Source organism: Salvelinus sp. IW2-2015, linkage group LG33, assembly GCF_002910315.2.
Source record: "Salvelinus sp. IW2-2015 linkage group LG33, ASM291031v2, whole genome shotgun sequence".
Lineage (NCBI taxonomy): Eukaryota > Metazoa > Chordata > Actinopteri > Salmoniformes > Salmonidae > Salvelinus > Salvelinus sp. IW2-2015.
In genome coordinates, this window is record NC_036872.1 from 17,305,372 (window position 1) to 17,327,739 (window position 22,368).

General features: G+C 41.8%; 1 protein-coding gene and 1 long non-coding RNA gene across 6 annotated transcripts; one reads left to right on the top strand and one right to left on the bottom strand.

Annotated features, from left to right (window-relative positions):
- Positions 1–1,224: 1,224 nt before the first annotated feature.
- On the bottom strand, positions 1,225–17,185 carry LOC111957481 (KAT8 regulatory NSL complex subunit 3). Of its 5 annotated transcripts, none has more exons than XM_023978312.2 (22): positions 16,999–17,185; positions 16,214–16,486; positions 15,862–16,032; positions 15,576–15,666; positions 15,279–15,464; positions 12,723–12,854; positions 10,143–10,259; positions 9,957–10,055; positions 9,484–9,555; positions 7,709–7,783; positions 7,400–7,557; positions 7,013–7,076; positions 6,642–6,830; positions 6,372–6,528; positions 5,983–6,060; positions 4,692–4,868; positions 4,364–4,451; positions 4,058–4,185; positions 3,534–3,640; positions 3,224–3,422; positions 1,702–1,814; positions 1,225–1,613 (listed from the first exon to the last, which is right to left on the bottom strand). In XM_023978312.2, the coding sequence occupies exons 2-22, from the start codon at positions 16,423–16,425 to the stop codon at positions 1,611–1,613; spliced, it is 2,616 nt and encodes an 871-aa protein (XP_023834080.1). In that variant the 5' UTR covers positions 16,426–16,486; positions 16,999–17,185; the 3' UTR covers positions 1,225–1,610. The 5 variants fall into 5 exon arrangements, with proteins under 5 accessions (XP_023834080.1, XP_023834079.1, XP_023834081.1 ...); XM_023978311.2 differs by having other exon boundaries at positions 1,527–1,613; positions 1,702–1,817; XM_023978313.2 differs by lacking the exon at positions 5,983–6,060 and having other exon boundaries at positions 1,527–1,613; positions 1,702–1,817.
- A 658-nt stretch (positions 17,186–17,843) lies between these two features.
- Positions 17,844–18,783, top strand: LOC139023572 (uncharacterized). Its single transcript, XR_011474710.1, has 3 exons — positions 17,844–17,892; positions 18,401–18,485; positions 18,586–18,783. It is a non-coding gene; the product is annotated as an uncharacterized lncRNA (long non-coding RNA).
- The last annotated feature ends 3,585 nt before the right edge of the window (positions 18,784–22,368 follow it).

Genomic DNA, 22,368 nt, shown 5'->3' on the forward strand with positions numbered 1-22,368 from the left:
TTTGCTTTATCATTATGTGGTATTGTGTGTAGATTGATGYGGGGGAAAAAACTATGGAATCCATTTTAGAATAAGGCTGTAATGTAACAAAATGTGGAAAAAGTCAAGGGGTCGGGAATACTTTCCGAATGCACTGTAGATCACTCATGTTGTGTTACAGTAATAGTCCCATACTGCAGTGTGAATATGATATTTCACATCATGGGTCGCTGAAGGAATGGACATGAACTGTAGGGAAGTTAGTTGACAGAGGTCTCTCGCTATCTTCCTGATGGGCATATGTATCGTKTGCTTATAATAGACAAAGCCTGGKTTATATAAGAGCTAAAACACACTGTCCTCTATCTTGTCGGACCGTTACCCATGTGTGTAACGCAGACACAGTGCAGAGGATGTCTGCTAAATGAGTAGGTCTATATTAATGCAGCTGCCTGTGAGAATGATTATGCACTCACATCATTTAATGCAAATTAAATTCATTCAGTGCGCAGGAGACAGTTCAATTATTGTATTCTGAATTGGAATAAGGTTTGGAGATGATATGCTTGTTCAATTCTTCACTAAAATCCAATTGAGCTATTCAAACTTACATGAAAATCCCCAAACGATGGTGCCAAGCATTATCATTACAATCCGCCAGCCGCAGAACTTTGGATATAACATTATAAATATAATTTAGACCAACACCTTTTGAAAATTAAAGTTCAGTGAAGACAAAGTGGATTTCTTTCTCTTGATTATATTACTGAAAGGTAAGGACTCCCAGAGAGAACCGCACTTTTGTACCTTTTAAAAGTAAAATGTTTATAAATGTAGATCTGTAAATTCACATTTTCAACACAGGAGTAGTCCACCTACTTATAAACATGATCATTGTCACGCTACATAGAAAATATTTTTTCTGAACATTGAGAAATCAATTCCATGGTTCGGCTTTTGAAACATCTTGCCAGGCCAAAAGGCTTTAATTAAACATGAAACAATATTAGCTGTAAAATTCCACCTAGCATAATGATGGTCAAATTAGAAATCCATTGACCTAACGGAAGCCAAACAAAGTTACAGAGCAAAGCATATAGAAAAAAAACTGTTGTAATGCTCTCAAAAGACAGGCTTAATTTAAAGATCAAATGGTCAAGAAAATAACATAACAGGTAACAACAATTACAATATTTCTCCCCTCTACACATATACAACTATCATATGGCTGTTACATTATCCATTGCCTGTAAGTCAGAGATATCCTATTCAATGATGCTGAGGGTTACAAAAGTGTCAACTGAGATCTTGTGACAAAAATAAAATACTTTCAATATTTTATACCATCTTCAACTCTTAACTGAAATGAGTGTGACCATACATATATATGGCTGTTGGGCTGATGAAGTTTCCTGCAGCATGGAGACTGGTCCACTACACAAGTCAACTCACACCATGGGGAAGGAACCCTTCGCCAAGTGTTCATCTGTTGCATTGGGGAGAGAATAGACATAAGAGCAGGGGGTACATGGCTACACTCCTTTACTATGGAGTCGGGTCATAGCCAGTCCAGCCACTCCTCCAGGATGACAGTATCACATCTGGCATGATGCGTGCGGTCTTTGGGTTCATCACTGCAATAGAGTATTTTGATTTGAAAACAAATCTTAATTTTAGAAAATGTGATGGAGAAGTTAACATATTGCTGCTCGTGAGACCCACCTTCATATCAGGTGGTTTGGACAGCATCAGTGGCCTCTCAGCCTGGCCCAGCGTAGTCATTCTGCTGGGCTGTCCTCGCAGCATCACAGTTATAATGGTGGGGGCTCTGAGCCCTGCTGCCAACAAAGTGATGGTATGGGTTACACATCTARTCAGATATGTATACTAGAACTGGGTGTCAAGCCTAGTTCAGACAGCATTTTCCCTCAGACACAGCAAAGCAGACATTCCAACTGAAATTCCTGAATAGCGGGTGTCCAGCAGTGTGTGCTAATCCAATGAGGAAAAAAAAATAACATCTCTAAATCAAATTAAATAGTTCTTAAAATACAACTCCGTGCCCAAGGGCTTCTTTTGCATTTTGCCTGTATTGTCATGTCTGGCTTGCTTTTCTCAAATGGTAAGAATAGTCCATGTCAGGAGATGTAGACTAGAGAGAGACGAGTACCGTTTTACTCTTAGCGTAAATTATTATTAATCCAGGTTTGAACTTTGTACAGAATWACAAAAAAATAAGCTATCAAAGACAACAGCAATCCTGGGAAAGGAGCGGACAACTTGGATATCGCAACAGCAACACCCATTTCTCGATCAAAAAAAGAGGAATGAAAACATGGGTTATTTTCCAGTCTTTATTGCAATGATAGAAACAGGTGGTATGCCGGATGTGAATATTATTGCTACTTCTCCTCATACTCTTTCCTCTCTACAAAGTCCAGTGAGTCCGTGGGTCCTTGCGTGCATCTGGAATCATGGCGGCTGCTTGCTTGTTGCAGGTGATTTAATTAATGGATTTACAAAATGTAACATGAAGAACAAGCAATCAAAATGAAACAAACATAAAAAGGCATCTACCGAGTGGACAGATCTGGTGAACAAATGCAGTCTGAACAGGGCCATTGACATCGTCAGTTGTCATGTGACATTTAGGCGATATTCAAAACGCCAAAATGCAAGAATGTCCATTTGTTTTTGGCCCTCTTGATTCACAATTATCGTGACAACAATTTTGTATCAATGAGTTCCATGTATCAAGGAAACTACGGGCAAACATGAACATATTCAAAGATTCTCATGTAAGCATTTTGAACATTTACATTTGACATGTGTAGACTAATACATAAACAATATGTATTAAAACATGACTTCATCAAACTGCTAATTCCAATGTCACATCCACCTGGATCATGTATTCATTGATGTTTTCCTTATGGCTCTTCCAAACATGAACATTAGTACAAAAACACATCATCCCTTACGATACAAATCTGTACACTTTGATGTTTCATGGCTGCAAGTCTGGCTTTCCTGATACTGACCACACCTAGGATCCTCATGGATGACTATCTGCATACACATTATTGATCATGCTGTCCACCATCTCAGTCAGCTATCTGTAGTGTGGCCAAGGTGACCTGGCGATAGGGCCCGTCCTGCTATTCTAGCTTTTCCGAAAATCAAGGGGTTAAGGAGAACCCGGGCATTCAGCGTGGCCGCCGTGGTTTGGCAGTTCGGGACGTACCGGCACTCTGGGTGGAGATGTGTGCCAGACTGGGGAGGCTGCTCGCCAGCTTGGCCAGCCCACCATTGGTGAGTAGCTGGTGGATGGCAGTGGTCTTGGACAGCCCTCCAGTGGAGACCACAGGCACTGCCCGGAGCAGAGTGCTGCTGCCAGTACCTATGGAGCTAAGGACCTGACCCTGGGGCTTCCCACCAGAGGCCTGGGGGGAGAGGAGAGGTGGAGTCAGTCAGACAATGAGTCAGCACACAGACACAAACTCACAATACTGAGTAGACTTTTTGCAGGTTCATGAGAACAGTCCAGGGTGTACCTGAATGCTGCCCATGCTAGCTGTGGTGGTGGGCAGGCTAGGGGATTTGGTCACGATCTCCTGAAGACTGAAACTTAGGCCTTGGAGGAGGCTGCTGGCGGAAGGTGCTGCACACAAACACAGCGAGAATGAATCAGCACTGCTCACATTTACACACAGTCAATACCGAAGGCTCAACAACACAACTACTGACGACAGTTGAGATCCACCCATATTCGTCCAATCGACAAAACAACCTCTGGTAGAAAAGTCCAACGGTTAAGCTGCCATAGATAATGCAGAAGTAACGCTACAAGTAATCAATAACATTGTTTGCTCAGATCGGTTGTTCTCATGAAGTGCTCAAAATCAGGACATAAAACAGAACTCTCGTCTTTTTAAATGTGTGATGGATTTGCTGTTCCTCTGCATTACAACTAACAAATCAGTGAAAATATTCAGTGTCTAGAGTCTAGAGATCTAGTCATCTTTGAGATCCGCTGCTGTGCCGAGTTAGGACAGTCGTGCAGGCAGGTAGGAGATACCTTGGGCAGAAGCAGGAGCTTGCGCCTGGACTGGTGAGGAGGACCCTGACACCATGCAACTCTGCAGGTTGTGGAAAGTGCTGGACCCCGAGCTCAGGGCACTAGACACCTCTGTCAGACTACCAGACCTGCAGCAACACACATAACCAGAGCTGTGGTAGCTACCCACCCCATAGTTTTTTCCCTATTCAACAACTTCCAACCAGAGTCCAAAACTCAATCCYTTTGCTGCACACAGAGCTGCCCAACAGGAGATTGTCTGGGGAGTTGGAGATCATTGTGTGTGCGTGCGTGTGTCAGGCCTACCGCTGGGATGTGAGGAGTCCAGAGAGTTCCTTGGCTCCAGACACAGTCTGTCCAACAGTCACAGCCAGGGGCTTTCCAGAAGGACCCCCTGCATTAGAACAGACAATTTTGAAAATAAGCCACATCTGATCAGACAACACCACACTATAACATTGAAAATGGTTTCTATTGACTTTAGAAATGGTGGAAATAAGAAAATATATGATAAACATTCAGATAAGCCCCACACATATTTCAATTCATTTGGCAACAACTTCCAATTTCTCTTTACTGGATCATTCACTTAAAGGTTCAGAAAACTGCTCATAGTTAAATCTGAGCCAGTTACCTTCCTGTGCTGTAGAGCTGACAGCGCCCCCTGCTGTCTCTCCATGCAGAATGGTCACCTTAATCTTGGCTCTCTTGGAGGCTTTGCTGGGAGTGGGACTGGGAGTCTGCCTTCTCTTCAGATGGGCCCGCAGCTCGTCTCTCTCCAGGCCCTCGGTCTGCTCACTGGATACAGGAACTGAAACACAGACACATCACTGACTGGGATAAACAGACCAGGCCATTCCAACCCTGATCACAAATTCACTTGTTAAAGTATAATGGAATATACTGAACAAAAATATAAAACACAACATGTAAAGTGTTTAATGAGCTGAAATAAAATATCCCAGAAATGTTCCAGGCGCACAAAAAAAACTTATCTGAAATGTGACAAATTTACATCCCGGTTAGCATTTCTCCTTTGCCGAGATAACCCATCCACCTGACAGATGTYGCATATCAAGAAGCTGATTAAACAGCATGACCATTACAGAGGCACTTTGTGCTGGAGACAATAAAAGGCCACTCTAAAATGTGCAGTTGTCACACAACACAATGCCACAGATGTTTTGAGTGTGCACGATTGGAATGCTGACTACAGGAATGTCCACCAGAACTGTTGGCAGAGAATTTAATAAGCCACCTCCATTTTAGATAATTTGGTAGTATGTCCAATTGGCCTCACAACCACAGACCATGTGTAACCACGTCAGCCCAGACCTGTACACAATTCCTGGAAGCTGATAATGTCGAAGTTCTTCCATGGCCTGTATTCTCAGACATGTCACCCATTGAGCATGTTTGGGATGCTCTGGATCGATGTGTATGACAGCGTATTCCTGTTCCCGCCAATATCCAGCAACTTCGCACAGGCATTAAAGAGGAGTGGGACAACATTCCACAGGCCACAATCAACAGCCTGATCAACTCTATGCGAAAGAGATGTGTCAAGCTGCATTAGGCAAATGGTAACACCAAATACTGACTGGTTTTGAGATCTACGCCCCTATCCTTTTTATTTAAGGCATCTGTGACCAACAGCATATCTGTATTCCCAGTCATGTGAAATCCATTGATTAGGACCTAATTAATTCATTTCAATTGACCGATTTCCTTATATGGACTGTAACTCAGTAAAATCTTTGAAATTGTTGCATTTATATTTTGTTCAGTGTATGCTCACTTTTTGTTAAATTGMGGGGGGTCAAATTGTTATATGACCCTGTTAACAACATACATCAATAATCTGGCAGTAAGAGTGAGATGGCAGACAGAAAGGAAGAGAAAAGAAAGGAGAAAGACATACTTACCAAAGACACAGGAGGGAGTGCCAGGAGGAAGATTTTTCCTCACAAGCATGTTTTGTTTCATAAAAGCAGCAAACTGGGCTGAAATTAATTGAAAAGAAAGGTGGAAAGATAGTCGAAAGGGAGTAGAGAAGGGATGAAAAGATAGTCATGTTCCATTGTGCCCTTCTGATGTTGTGACTGCCCTAACAAGATTTGTGTCCAAGTAAACCATTTTCACCATTCAATATTGCATTCACATCTTCCCAAGCACACCGAGCTATTGAAAAACTCATTGGCAAGAGAGTTAAATGACCCATRAAAACAAGCGCATACAAACAAATGTGTCAAATGTGAGAGCTGTGGTGTGTGTGTCTGCGTCTGTTTTCGTACATGCTAGTTGGCACACAAACCTTGTGCCTGCTTGTGTGTGAGCACAGTCCCAGACCGCTGCATATGGGTCTTGAGGAGTTGTGTGGCAGTGATCAGACTGGACTTCTGTGCTGGGGACAGTCCCGACGTCTTTGGCTTGGGGCTGGAGGTGGGACTACTGCACACACTGGACAGGTCCTGAGAACACAACCATAAAAACATAGCCAATCAAATGATCAGCAATGTATATATTATTCCTAGCATTTCCTTGCAAGTCTTCAGGAGCGTGCCTGAGCTGATGCAGGACATACCTCGGAGCCTGAGGGGGATATGGGTACTCTGAGGGCAGGGGAGGAGGGGCGGCCCCTTTCCAGGTCAAAGGGTAGCTCCCGTCTAGGCTTCTTCTTCTTCTCCGTGTCAAGGTCCCTCAGCTCTCCTGAGCCGTGGCCGTGGCTCTCCGCCCGCGTCAGCACCCCCGACAGGAAGTCTGCTATCTCATCCTACACAGGAGAGACAGACATATATCTGCATGAAAAGCATTTCATTGACACTCCATGTGAGGAGTTTGATGGCTAGGGTTAAATCCTTAAAATCCTTTGACGTTTTCATAGAATCTTCACCTAAATTTGTTTGAATAAAAACACTATGGCTTCTTTACAGGACAAGAGCGACATGGACCAACCTGAATGCAGCGATCCACCATGGTCTGTGTCAGTCCCTCTGATTTCATCTTTGTGGAGTTGATTCTGATGAAGAAAACCATTTCATTAGGAATGAGAAACAAACTCTGATGCACTCAAATTCTTCAATTTAATAGCCCTGCAGAAAATTACAGCGAGCAGTGAAAACTTCAGGCCTTTTGTCTTCACAAGAAAACATTCAGTGACTGAATGCTTTCAACTGCTGCTACCTTGCCATCTTAAAAATACATATAGTGAGCAAAATGTTTGGAACATGGAATTGCAAAACAAAGAATCGTGATTCATATACAATTGAATTACATATCGTATGGGTACCGAAGTATCGTGATAATTTCGTATGGCAATTCCCAGTCCTAGAGTAAACCCACCTGAGGTTGTCGTCGGCTCCCCCCACCACCACCATGCTGTTGTCGGCTCGGAGTTTCTCTCGGAACTCCTCCATGGCCTCTGTGCCACACTGCAGAGCATTCTGACCAACCACAAACAGCACTGGTGTCTTCATGTCCAGCAAGGGGTCATCCACATCCTGCCAGTCAACAATACAAAAACAGTCAATACACAGCTAAGATCCAGAGACATGTGACAAAATTATGTTGATCTGTGTAAGACTGTGTAAGTCGAAGCATCATATCTAAATGTCTCCACAATGCAAGAAACATTTGAGCACATTTCCTTACCCCTCTTGGTCCATTGATGGTTAGCAGTGGAAAGCCAAGACATACCACAGCAGTCAGGTATTCCATGAGAGAGACCTGGGAGGACAACCACGTCAATATGTGCAGTGCACCAACGTCACATCCACCAATTACAACACAGTTCAGAGCTCAGATTCCACAAGGATTGTTTTCCACCAGAAGTTCAGAAAGTATTCACACCTTGACTTTCCACATTTTGTTGTGTTAAAGCCTGATTTGTGTCACTGGCAAACACACAATAACCAATAAATGTCAAAGTGGAAWTATGTTTTTTGAATTATTTTACAAATTAAAAATTAAAAGCTGGAATGTCTTGAGTGAATAAGTACTCAACCCCGCTGTTAAGGTAAGCCTAAATAATTTCAGGGGTAAACATTTGCTTAACAAGTCACACGTTGAATGGACTCATTCTGTGTGCAATAATAGTGTTTAACATGCTTTTTTAATGACTACCGCATCTCTGTATCCCACACATTCAATTATCTGTAAGGTCCCTCTGTCGAAGAGTGAATTTCAAACATGGATTTAACCACAAAGACCAGGGAGTTTTTCCAATAACTTGTAAAGGGCACCTACTGGTAGACAGGTAAAAAAAAAWAAAAAAAAAATWAAAAGCAGACTGAATATCCTTTTGAGCATGGTGTTAATGACACTTTGGATGGTGAATCAATACACCAAGTCACTACAAAGATACAGGCGTCCTTCCTAACTCAGTTTCCGGAGAGGAAGGAAACCCCTCAGGGATTTCACCATGAGGCCATTGGTGACTTAAAAACAGTTAGTTTAATGGCTGTGAAAGGAGAAAACTGAGGATGGATCAACAACATTGTAGTTACTCTACAATACTAACCTAACTGTCAAGAGTGAAAAGGAAGCCTGTACAGAACAAATARTTCAAAACATGCATCCTGTTTGCAACAACACACTAAAGTAATGCTGCAAAAAATGCTGCAGCTGCAAAATAATAATAATTCCCTTTTTGTTATGAATAATAAGGGGCTATGTTAAAGTAAATCCAATAGAACACAATAGAGTACTAATCTCGATATTTTAAAGCACAGTGGTGGCTGCATCATGGGTATGCTTGTAATCATTAAGAACTTGGGAGTTTTTCATCATAAAAAAAAGAAACTGAATGGAGCTAAGCAGAGGCCAAATCCTAGAGGAAAACCTGGTTCAGTCAGCTTTCCACCAGACACTGGGAAATGAAGCAGGAAAATAACCTAACACACAAGGCCAAATCTACACTGGGGTTTCTTACCAGGAAGACGGTGAATGTTCCTGAACTGCCGAGTTACAGTTTTGACTTAAGGCTTGAAAATCTATGGGAAGACCTGGAAATTGTTGTCTAGCAATGATCAACAACCAATTTGACAGAGACTGAAGAATTTAGAAAATAATACATAGGTAAATGATGCATAATCCAGGTTTGGAAAGCTCTTAGAGACGTACCCAGAAAGACTCACAGCTGTTATCACTGCCATAGGTGATTATAATTGTTTTGACTCAGGGGGTTGAATATTTATCTAATCAAGATACAGTATTAGTGTTTAATTTTTCATATTTTCTTTTAACAAAAAAACCCATCAACAATTAAATCCCTCTTAAAACACACTTTGTAACAAAAATATGAAAAACGTCAAGAGGTGTGAATCGTTTCTGAAGGCACTGTATAACTTTCTGAGCATCACAGAGAACACTCTCAGAAAATGTTGATGCCATGTAGTAGAAAGAGACAGCAGTCATAGCAGCCTTACATGACAGGCGATGAGCGCTCCCACATTCCAGCCAACCAGGATAATGGGTTTGTGAGGGAAGTGACTGTGGACCTGGTTCATAAATACATTAAAGGGCAAATAAAGAGACAAATAGACAGTCTAGCACATAACTTTCAAAGAACCATCTGAAATTGCAGCAACAATCTAGTCCAGTGGTATTCAAAGATGGGGGTACTGCACTGGGGTTGCGGGAAAAAAATAAGAATGCCGATTATTGTATGGGACAATATAGAAATGTTTTCCAGAAAGATGATTTGAGATATAATTGTAATGAGTAAATATATTTATTGGTTTCTTTTCATTTTCTTAAGAGATGAAAGATCAATGAATTTAAGTGTATTTGTTGAAATGTACAGTTGGAGATCCTGCTGAAAAAGTTTGAATACCGCTGACCTAGTCCATTAGGAACAGATATTTGGCTACACAACTTCAGGTTCATACAACAGCCTTACCTCCATGACTTTGGCCCTGACGGTGCCCAACATGTGCTCCAGACACTGAGTGATGCCCACATTGGCTCCACTGTTTACGTGGGTATTTACCGGGATTACCTGAGACAAACATGTTGGTTTATACCTATTGGGTGTGTATAAAACGCAGTGATGCACAATCACACTTGAGAATGAATAGATACAAACCTTTCCCAAGCAGGAGAGCTGTGACTGCCAAAATCTCATTCGGCGCGAGGTAGAAAGAGCAGGATTGGTGGGTCCTGATGGTGCAATTAAGATGAGTGGGGAGCCAGGAAGCTTGCTCTGCAATACAAAATAGAAATAGGTATCCAGTCATTATCACATCAATAGGAAATGCAATCAGAGGATCCCAAGTCAATCCAGAAACATTAAAGTAGAATTGAGTTTAATGACCAAATAATTTTTTTTTAAGTAAATGGAATGTTATAGAAGGGTCATAGACACCTTTGTGATTTCACTTGTTATTGAGAAACATACCCCAAATAGCAAATCAGTTCCTTATCCTTGTTTTGTAGTATGGGGCCCTGAAAAAAAACATGAACAAATGCTCCAAAAACACCCAAATACGCATCTTAGAAACACTCTCACTATAGTGATGCAGGTCTTTAGATGTACCGTATACTATACGGACACACCCGGCCTGCACAGCAGCGTTGGAGAAACAGCTTGAGTCACACAAAATGGAATATAAAGTTGCGGATAAGGTTCTGAATGACAAAGACCTGCATCACTATACTGATATATTTGCTGTTTCTGAAAGGATGTATTTTTTGTGTGTGCCTTTTTTCATGTATTTTTTCAGGGGCCCCATACTGCACAACAAGGATGAGGGAGTGATTTGATGTTTGAGGTAAGTTTCTGGAACATAAATGTTTTAATGGTCAAAGTTAGGCATATACAGTGGCGTGCGAAAGTATTCACCCCCCCTTGGAATGTTTCAACATTTTTTGCCTTACAACCTGGAATTAAAATAGATTTTTGGGGGGAGGTTTGTATCATTTGATTTACACAACATGCCTACCACTTTGAAGATGCAAAGTATTTTTTATTGTGAAACAAACATGAAATAACAACAAAAAAAAAAAACAGAACTTGTGTGATGGAACTACAGTGGCCTCCAAAAGTATTCACCCCTTGGCATTTTTCCTATTTTGTTGCCTTACAACCTGGAATTAAAAAAGATTGAGGGGTTGTATCATTTGATTTACACAACATGCCTACCACTTTGAAGATGCAAATGTTTTTATTGTGAAACAAATAAGAAATAAGACAAAAAAAATTAACTAGAGAGTGCATAACTATTCACCCGCCCAAAGTCAATACTTTGTAGAGACACCTTTTGCAGCAATTACAGCTGCAAGTCTCTTGGGGTATGTCTCTATAAGCTTGGCACATCTAGCCACTGGGATTTCTGCCCATTCTTCAAGGCAAAAGTGCTCCAGCTCCATCGAGTTGGATGGGTCCCGCTGTTGTACAGCAATCTTTAAGTCATACCACAGATTCTCAAATGGATTGAGGTCTGGGCTTTGACTAGGCAATTCCAAGACATTTAACTGTTTATGGTCATTGTCCTGCTGGAAGGTGAACTGCTGTCCCAGTCTCAAATCTCTGGAAGACAGACAGGTTTCCCTCAATTTAGAGCCATCCATCATTCCTTCAATTCTGACCAGTTCCCCAGACCCTGCCGATTAAAAACATCCCCACAGCATGATGCTGCCACCACCATGCTTCACTGTGGGGATGGTGTTCTCGTGGAGATGAGAGGTGTTGGGTTTGCGCCAGACATAGCATTTTCCTTGATGGCCAAAAAGCTCAATTTTAGTCTCATCTGACATGCCTTRWGGCGAACACCAAACGTGTTTGCTTATTATTTTTCATTAAGTAATGTTTTTTTCTGGCCACTCTTCCGTAAAGCCCAGCTCTGTGGAGTGTATGGCTTAATGTTGTTCTATGGACAGATACTCCAATCTCCACTGTGGAGCTTTGCAGTCCTTCAGGGTTATCRTTTGTCTCTTTGTTGCCTCTCTGATTAATGCCCTCCTTGCCTGGTGCGTGAGTTTTGGTGGGCTGCACTCTCTTGGCAGGTTTGTTGTGGTGCCATATTCTTTCAATTTTTTAATAATGGATTTAACGGTGCTCAGTGGGATGTTCAAAGTTTTGGATATTTTTTTATAAACCAACCATGATCTGTACTTCTCCACAACTTTGTACCTGACCTGTTTGGCGAGCTCCTTGGTCTTCACGGTGCCGCCACTTGCTTAGTGGTGTTTCAGAACAGGTGTATATATACACTGAGATCATGTGACACTTAGATTGCACACAGGTGGACTTTATTTAACTAATGATGTGACTTCTGAAGGTAATTGGTTGCACCAGATCATATTTAAAGGGGGTGAATACATATGCACCCACCACTTTTCCGTTTTTTTCATTTTTTTTCATTTCACTTCACCAATTTGGACTATTTTGTGTATGTCCATTACATGAAATCCAAATAAAAATCCATTTAAATTAGAGTTTTTAATGCAAAAAAAATTGAAAAATGCCAAGGGGAATGAATACTTTTGCAATGCACTGTAAAACAGTATAAAGATTAAACTACTAAGCACTTCCTGCCACAACTATCAATTTCATCCCTACTACCATTAGGAATGTGAGCTTGTTTCCATTGTCTTTTTCATTCTGACTGCAGTGAATTCTGATTGCTCCCAGAACCACAGACAGGGATTAGCAGTAGAGACCTACCGGTTTGTTGTGAGACAGAACGCCCACGGCTGGGTCCCAGGGCCTCTTCAGTAGCAGAGAGAGGGCCTCTGCACCGGCCGCTCCAGTCTTCACTGATGAAGTCAGCAGCATCCTGTCAATCAGCGAGGGCAACTGCACAGACAGATGTTGAGTCATCCTGGCCATACTCTGGACCTGATTATTACCAAGGGGCTTTCTATTGACATATCCACTATTGTTGTTGCTGCTTTATCTGATCACCACTATGTATTTCTTACTACCTTTTTGCCCATAGCACATGGTAATACTGAACACATTATTAAGAAACACCATCTTACCTCTGAAGTTGCTACAGATTTTAACTGAGTGAACAATACTCCATCACCGATTCTGCCTCCCTCGTAATGATTTAGTTGATCATTTTAATAGCAAATAAAAGGACAACCATTGATGCCATAGCTCCAGTAAAGTTGAAAAAGCCAACATTCTAATGGAGAACCCCTTGGATGAGTGAAGAAACTAATACATTTAAGAAATTACAGAAAGGAAAAACAGAAGTGGATGAAGTCAAAGTTGCAGGTCCATTATGACATTCTGAGAAAGCAACTTGCCAGACAGGCACATTTTTCTAACTTGATCACCAATAATCAGAATAATTCGAAAGTGCTCTTCTTGACCATTAATGGCCTGATAAATCCTACCCCCGCAAACCTATATGAACTTCCCTCCACATCTAACTGTGATGAGTTTGCGGCATATTTCAGAGATAAGATAAACATTAGGCTGGGTATCAATCAAGCAAGACCTGATGAGAGTTTTGATGATATGTGCCCTAGCCTACCACGCAAAGGCACTATGGATTTACTTTCCCTGGATGACACAGCCATGCTCAGGAAAGTGATATCACAACTTAAGACTTCTAGATCCTATCCCCACCACCTTCAAAACAGATTTTAATTGCATATCTAAAGAAGTGTAAGCTATTGAAAATCACTCCCTGTTCACAGGCACTTTCCCCACTGCAGTAAAAACTGCTATGGTGAAACAAACCCCTTCTGAAGAAAAGTAATCTAGATTCTTCAGCGCTTAGCAATTGTCAGCCAATCTCCAACCTTCCATTCTTTAGCAAAATTCTGGAGAAATTGGTTTACAAACAGCTAAATTAGTTTTTCAAGTGCAAACTGTATTTTTTGCAAAATTCCAATCTGGTTTTCGGGCCTACCACAGCATAGAGACAGCCTTAGTTAAAGTGGTAAATGACCCAACGCAGATGCCCAACAGCTCTCTTGTCCTTGTACTCTTGGATTTATATGTTGCATTCGACACTGTTGACCATGATGTCCTTCTGGAGAGGTGGGTTGGCCTAACCGGTCTAGTTCTAATTGGTTTAGGACCTACTTAACCGGTCGAGAGTTTTTCACCCTTGGTAAACATAACTCAGAGAAAATACATATCACGTGGCGTTCCACAAGGTTCGATTTTTGGTTCGGTACTGTTCAGTTTAAACATGTTACCTGTTGGCAGCGTTATCAGAAAGCACAGCATTGATTTTCACTGCTACGCAGACGATACACAACTTTACATCTGTCTCACCACAGGATTTTAGCTACACGGATAAATTAGACTATTAATGATTTAAATACATGGATGGCTAACAACTTCTTCCAGCTAAATCAAGACAAGACTGAGGTACTTATTGTTGGAGCCAAAGCACAGAGAATCTGGCCGCACATTTTAATTCACAGGCAATAAAGATAAAACAGCAGGTAAAAAATGTAGGTGTTATTTTAGATTCTGAATTCAATTTAAAATTACGCAGGAATGTGACCAAAAAACTTTTTACCACCTGAGGAACATTCCTCGCTCAGGCTGATACTGAGACTCATCCATGCTTTCATTACAAGCAGGCTTGACTAGTGTACTGATCTCCTTTCTGGTCTACCCAAGAAAGCCATTGGTCAACTGCAAAACATGCAGAATGCTGCAGCACGGGTAATGACCAAGATCAGACATTACATTACACCGGTTTTAAGGTCTCTGCACCGGGTGCCTTTGAGTTTCAGAATGAATTATAAGTTTCTTCTATTCGTTTTTAAAATCAATCCACAATTGTGCACTCCAATACATGTCAGACAGGCTTTTAAGTCATTTAGCCAGTAGGTCCCTCAGGTCCTCTAGCACAGGCCTTTTAACTATCCCAAAGCCTAGGACCGAGAGGCAGCCTTTAGTTATTATGACCCCAGCCTCTGGAATAGCCTGCCAGAAAACCTGAGGGGGGCCGAAACTGTGGACATTTTWAAAAGAGATCTTAAAATCGTTCAGTTTTGATTGTTATTCTTTAGTTTTTAATCCTCTTATGTTTGTTGTGTAGTAAATATTTCAGTATTCATTTTCATTGTTTATTCCTGTTAAGCACATTGTGTTGAATTCTATGTCTGAAATGTGCGGTATAAAAAAGCTTTATTTGATGATTGTCACAGTTATAGAATGTATCCCTCTATTTGATGTTGTGACATGCATTGTTATATAATGTGTAAACACATTTTGAGAGAGAAAGAGACAGACGGAAAGGAGTACCTTGCTCTTGAGTGTCTGCAGTACATCTAGGTAAGCGGCCAGCATGGCCAGACTGAGGGATTCTATCAGGGTGCTGTGTAGCCACTGGGTCAATTTGGTGTCCCAGTTGACACTGGCCAGTGCATGGCGCACCTTTCGGGCACACTTGTCCACAGCAATCCTGCGCAATACTGGCTCATTGGAGGCCTATGAGTCAGGGGAAGGGGTGGTAAGACTAGAGGGACAGGAACTTTGATTGTCATTGAAACTGAATTAGCACCACATACAAAAGCATTTAGTTGGTGCATATGAACTCACGTTTTCATTGGCCAGCCGGGCCAGTCTTTCAGCTTGCAGAGCCTTCAGCACCTTATTAAACAACTTGTTTTGAATGACCGACCATCCTGCCCTGTAATACAAGCAGTGTATATCAGTAATGAAGTCTGACGATTATCACCATTTGAAATGGAGATTGAGACAAAGACGGTGTATACAAGAGCTGAGCAAACAAGGCATCTGCAACACATAAGTCCTTACGGAACATAGATATATTTTTAAACCTCAATAGGGTTATTCAAAGGGAGGTCGGGTGGAGGCCACTCACTTGTTGATGTGTTCCTCCCAGTCGTCAGGGGGTGGGGGACCCTCTGCAACTGTGCGAGCAAATAAAACATGTCGCTCACACTCCTTCATAACACTGCGTGCTTTCTGATTGTCATAGAGTGGAATAGGTGTAGGCGTGACAGATTCCACATCTATTGACAGGTCTGATTCCCTGCAAAAGAACACAAACATACTTCAGTAAATGCTGTCATCCAGTTTAAGCTGTAACTTTATTATTGTCGTGATAAAGCTACTGCTACAAAATGACATTTGTTCTGAGACAGACAGGTTTTCAATGTTAAAATTGTTTGGGCAATGAGTCATCGGTGAGGATAATGAGGGTTGAAACTCACGGAACGGCATCAGGTTGCCGACGGGGTGTGACGAACAGCATGCGCGTGGGCCGGGCACTGCTGGCGTCCGGGTGGGCATTCCATGGCTTAGCATAGCTGTGGTCCAGGAACACCAAGTCCAGTTCACGCTCATGGACAGACAACTGGAACAGCAAGGATGTACCCATCCTTCGCGCTGAAGTCTGGAAGTCCTTGTCCACACCACGGTGCATCCTCTACTGGGGCCCCAAGGGCCCTACAGCTCTGAGACAGAGTTCTGCTTTCAATCCAAGCCTGAACAAGGAAGAACTGTGATCAATACCACTATCATATTCAAACATCATCATGTGACATCACATGTAATTTGTACCCCTCTTTAGCCCACAGCTGGTTAGTACAAGCACCATTCTTATCCATTTTGTAACGTCAGCTTAGTCAAGTGACGTTGACTAACTAGTTACACGTAACGTCATTTCTTTAGCGAGCTACAGTACATAGCTTCTTGAGAGACGTTCCCCTAATGTTGATCGTAAAATACACGGCGGTACGCAAGCTCTGCGTTGTTGACATGACTAGTTGGCTAACTACATGTCTTAGCTAGACGGCTAACGCTAGTTAGCAACAACACGATATATTCATTAAACAAACGTTAGAGCATGGCTAACAGAAGGTGTAACTGATAACTATACAGGGATTTACAACGTGTATTAATGTAGCAAATATTAACAAGGCGAACATTACGTTAGCTAGCCAACATGGTAACGTAGCATTAAACCTAGCACGCGCTAGTAGCATCGGCTACTCACCTTTTCATGCTACTGCCATTGATAACATTACGTATTTGCAATCGAACAATAATTTACACCAAATTATGTCATATATAAATTTCAACAAACAAATTACGTCTAGATTTTGTCACAAATTTGTGAAGGACTGACGTTAGCTACTAGCTACGCCTCGTTGATGTATTACGGCCGAATTCCTTTTGTTTTGCGTGGGCGCGAGCCACCGCCACAGTCACTTCTGCACACATATACAAAACACGGACTGGATTACTATTTCTTAAGGACGGTGCATGTTATGGTGCCCAGTGTAGTGGCGTAACGCAGTTTCGCCCGTCCTTCGCAAGGTCCTTTTTTGGGGGAAACAGCTGACTTCCTACAATTCTATAAATTTGGTAATGTGCAGTTTTATAGCCAAGCTCATACTATTCTATACATATTGTAATGAGGCTGAGAGAAAATGTTGCTGTTTTAAAGCTGCAATATGTAACTTTTTGGACAACCACACTAAATGCACACAGAAATATGAGTTATAGATCTGCCATTCTCATTGACAGTAAGCCTAAGAAGCTGTAGATGTGTTCTATGCATAGGCGGAAATCCCAGGGGGGACGGGGGGGACACGACCCCCCCATCTTGGGAAAATATGATTTGTCCCCCCCAATATATCACTGTAAACATAACTATGTAATTTCAATAATATTAATAATACGCAATGAAAGCACCTGTGCTGATTATAGACACTTAATAGCGCGTTTTTAAGTTTCAAAAGATTGCGACCCCCCCCGCCCTTTGCCTCACAATGGTTTGATCCACTGCCAGTTCTTTAGCTGGCAAAGTAATAGAGGGTTCGTATCTACTGTCCGAAAGGGATATGTACGTAACTGACGTGAGGTTAATCCAGTCAATCCATAGCAGGTCCATAGCAATGTTATTTATTTATTTTATTTGGCAGGGTTCACACACTAGCTGAATTTGCAGAGCTAGCGCGCAAACTAAAGCAAACATTAACTATCAAGCTAGCTAGTACCTACCATTTATGTGGCGTCGTCAAAGATGGAATCTTTGCTATCGTCAATTTATTCCAAGATCAGCATGCAGCTGTAGTGCTTCGACGTCCCTGTGATAAGGTTAGCGATAAACTGAAGTCCAAACTGAACAGAACAGAACTACACTCTCTTCTACCATTGTCTTAAATATATATAATGGTCTCGTTGCAAAAGATAAATTGTCGCAGTGAACTTTTTATGTTTTTTATTTCACCTTTATTTAACCAGGTAGCAAAGATTATAGCAAACACACAGAAACGGAATTGGTGCTCGCTTGCTTTACAAATTCAGCTATTGTTGGAAGCCAGCCAATATGAAACAAACTATTAAAATTACAAAAGGTTGCAGCATGTGTGTGTAAATGTGTGTGTGTGCAGCTAGGCCAGCCAGCCAGGTAGAAAAATGGCAGAAAAAAGTAAGAAGACGGACATCAGAGTATTTGTCAGTACACCAAAACGCATAGTAAGAACTCTTAGTAGCCTAATCTCAAAGACTAGTTGATAAAATGTTCATAAGAAAGAAGTGAAATGCTAATGGAAATGTTTCACAATGATGTCATTAGGCAGAGCAGGCAACAGATGGCACACAGACAGCAGAGCTGGGGACAGATATGCAGGGACAGATTGGCAGAGACAGGGAGTCTCAGGTAAGTTTGTTGAGTCTTTGTTTGGCAACATTATGAAAGGTTCTCAATTTTTTTGACTTGTAAAATAGGGACATAATTGGAAAATGCCATGGATACCCCCACTCTCAACTTAAACTGGTGCTAAACTAAGATTTGTTTACGGCAATGTATTGCTGTTGTGATTAATTGTGTAGTTTTGGGTACCGGTAGTTAGGAGTACGGCAAACACCTATTTATTTCTTAGGAGACAGACTGTGAGTCAGTTAGGGTGGTGAAAGGGAAAGAGCCAGGGAGAGAGACTTCAGAGGACAGTGTCACAGCCACGGCAGGACCAAGTGTCACCCTTGTTGCCAGCAGCACCAGTATAGGGGACAGTGGCACAGCATTGTCCAGTTACCACAGTGATGGCACAAAACCATATCAGCCACACCCACAATTATAGAACGCAAACTCTTGCCAACAGAGTGTTGACGTTTCAAGAGAGATGGTTTCGCGATTTCCCCTGGCTACATTATAATCCATCAATAAAAAGTGTTGTGTTTTCACTGTAGCCAAGGGTTTTCAAGACAGCCATCTTTTGGCCAAAGAGCAGATGCTGCCTTCATTAGTGCAGGATTTAGGAACTGGAGAAAAGCCATTGAAAAATTCACAGCACATCAAAACTGCCAAACCCACCGCCACTTTGTAATTGTAACAGCACACCAGCTAAATCCAATCAGTGTCCAGTTATCCAGCGCGTGGGGTAAACAGCAGGATGACGCAAGGCATTGCTTGATGAAAATTGTTAGTTCGGTGCGGCATGTAGTAGACAGGGACAAGCCTTTAGAGGCCACACGGAGACAGTGGGAATTTATACCAGATTTTGAAACTTAGGGCAGAAGAGGATGATCCCATTTTACTGAAGTGGTTAACAGAGCGTACCACAATGTACACAGGCCCAAAGCACAGAATGAAATTCTGAACATCATGGCCAATATCATTCGAGGCATTGCAGCTGAGATTAGGTCTCTTCCGATTGTACAATTTTCATTAATTGTTGATGGTACTCAAGATGTCTCTGGTGCTGAACAGGAGAATGTCTGTCTGCGTTATGTTGACCATGACCATGTCCTCACAAGGAGTTTATTGGGCTATACAGGGTGTCGGAGACAACAGGCGAGGGCATTGCGAAGTGGCAACTGATGTGTTGTTAGGAAACCCGCAAACATATGCTCGGTTCTTTTGTTCAGTAGTGTGTATAGCAGTGGTTCTCAACCTTTTTGGGGTACTGGAACCCCTGCATATTTTGAGGCAAGGCAGGCAAGGTTTAGAGCGGTCCTCAGGGACCTCCACCCCCTCTATATTATATGTAAACTTACTGGAAACCTTGTGGTACTGACTACATTCATTACACTTTTTTATTTCACGGACCCCTTGCAATTAGTCCATGGACCCTGTTTGAGACCCTGGTGTAATTGATATTTGTTCTTTTGTTTAGTAGTTTTCAGTACACTTACAAATTATTTATTTCATGTTATTTTATTTAAAATTGCATACTTTGTGCGACATACTTGTCCATAGCTGCTGTTTGAAGAGTTGAGACACTGACTGAAGGATATTTTGTTTGATTTATTTGGGTTTTTCATTGAAGTAGTTATTTTGCTTTTAGAACTGTACTTATTTTAAGCTTTTTGTTCTTGCAAAGATATTGTATTAGACTCAGGCAGGTGCACATATTTAATGACTATATAAATGTATCAGAAAAAGTCAAATAAAAGGTCAATTCAATACGGAGACCAACTTTGTGATGGTTCTCAATGGAGATTCGTTAGATGTGATCACACCATGTTATTGTATTTATGAAAACTACACCCATACAGTGTACAGTACCATTGTCACCTACTGACCTTTCTTGATATTGCTGGTTGTAAGTACGAATACCTGCATACATACTGGACTGGTAAGGAGCACTGCTATAACTATTATTAGTAGTAGAATTATAATGATTTAAACATTTGAACAAGTTGGGAAAACCCTTCAGTTAACTACTGTACCTATCAATTATCCAGTTGTAGGAATTATGGTTCCTCAATATACATTTAACATATAACAACGTATGCTATGTGTTACAGCACTACTTTTGGTGTCCCCCTCAGGAATTGCTCTTGAGAAAATTTAATGTAATRGTCCCCTCCAAGGTTGATATCAGATTTTCGCCCCTGGTTCTATGTGTGCTATTTCTATGTTTCCCGTTCCGTTTTTTGCGTCTTTTACTTTAGGTTTTGTACACCAGCTTGAAACAGCTGAAAACACAATATTTTTGGTTATGGAAAARATTGTTGTGCCACAGAAGCAGTATATCACGCCTACTTTGATCCCTACATGATTGACACCTGTATGTTCCAATTGTCATGATATTGTAAATTAGGTTAAGTGTTTTTCTGTTGGTTGCTCAGTTATGATGTATGGCCCTGATATGTACACCTATGTGTGATCTGAACTGGAGTTAAGTTATAACACCTTAGTTACTGTTTATCTACAATAAACATCCTGAAGAGAGAAGGTGATTTTTGGAGCTTCTTCCCACGCCATCCACATATTAAAAGTCTATGGCGCTACAGCAGTACAGTTTATAGCCAGCTAATGTTGCAGTACAGTAACTTAGTTCAGTTAGCTAGCTAACAGTCATCTGAAGGGCCATCACCCTGCTGCCAGCTCCAAGGTCTCAGCCCTCAACACCGGGCAGAGCCACCACACCTCTGCTGGCACCATGGTCCCTGACACTGGGCAGGGCCATCACCCTGCTGCCTGCTCAGAGTTCTCCGTCCTCGAAACTGGGCAGAACAACCACCCTGCTGCCAACGCCAAGGGCCTCACCCACAACACTGGGCAAAACCACCACCCTGCTGCCAGCACCACGGGCCTCACCCTTGACACCGGGCAGAACCACCACTCCTCTGCTGGTATCAAGGGCCTCGACACAGGCACCACCAGACCTGTGCTTCAGCCAGCCAAGGGTGAAGAGAAGAAGCAGTGTGCCCTCACTGAACCTCCTGTGTGCCTGGACATTCCTCATGACCCACCCAAACTGCAGCAATGGGCCAAACGGACACCCCACAAACCAAAGAACGAGCAGCTGGCATGGGGAAAACATTTAATCCAGACCCAACACAAGTCCAGTCAGAGGGAAACACATGGACTTCCAGGCATGCAAACCAGCTTGTCACACCCTCATTCTTGTGTTAATACCCAACAAAATAGGGCTGAGGAAGAACGACAGAGACACTAAAGGTGGTTGAGGAGTGTGCCCTCGCCAGCAGCAGCAAGGCCTACAGGAGATAAATAACAACAAAGTAGTTCAGGACTGTTACAATGTTTCCCAGTTACTGCATTTTATTTTGAAAACGTTACTTCAAAATATAAAAATTAGGTTTAAATACATGTGATCAAATTTGCCACTGGCTTTAGAAACTGTCATGGTCCAGTTCCAACATCTCCAAATCATACAGAAAATTACGTATTATTATTTTTTTCTTACCATAAAGGAATAATGGAGGGCGTTTTACAGGCGGGGTTGTAATTGTAACGCACAAATATAGTATGGCTCTGATTTATTAATGAAAATATGCGTATATGTTGCGACAGTTTGATAAATCTCAATAATTTGTTGCGCACGCAAATCTTATAATCTCCACATATGCCAGAATTCAGTGAGAATTGTATGTACGCATGGTTGATAAT

Bases quoted from the DNA above. Each gene is read 5' to 3' on its own strand.
- LOC111957481 (XM_023978311.2), bottom strand. From the start codon at position 16,425: ATGCACCGTGGTGTGGACAAGGACTTCCAGACTTCAGCGCGAAGGATG. The intron at 7,558-7,708 runs GTAAGGAAATGT...GTTGACTGGCAG, and splicing joins CCATCAATGGACCAAGAGGG to GATGTGGATGACCCCTTGCT. The intron at 6,061-6,371 runs GTTTGTGTGCCA...AATTAATTTCAG, and splicing joins CACACACAAGCAGGCACAAG to CCCAGTTTGCTGCTTTTATG.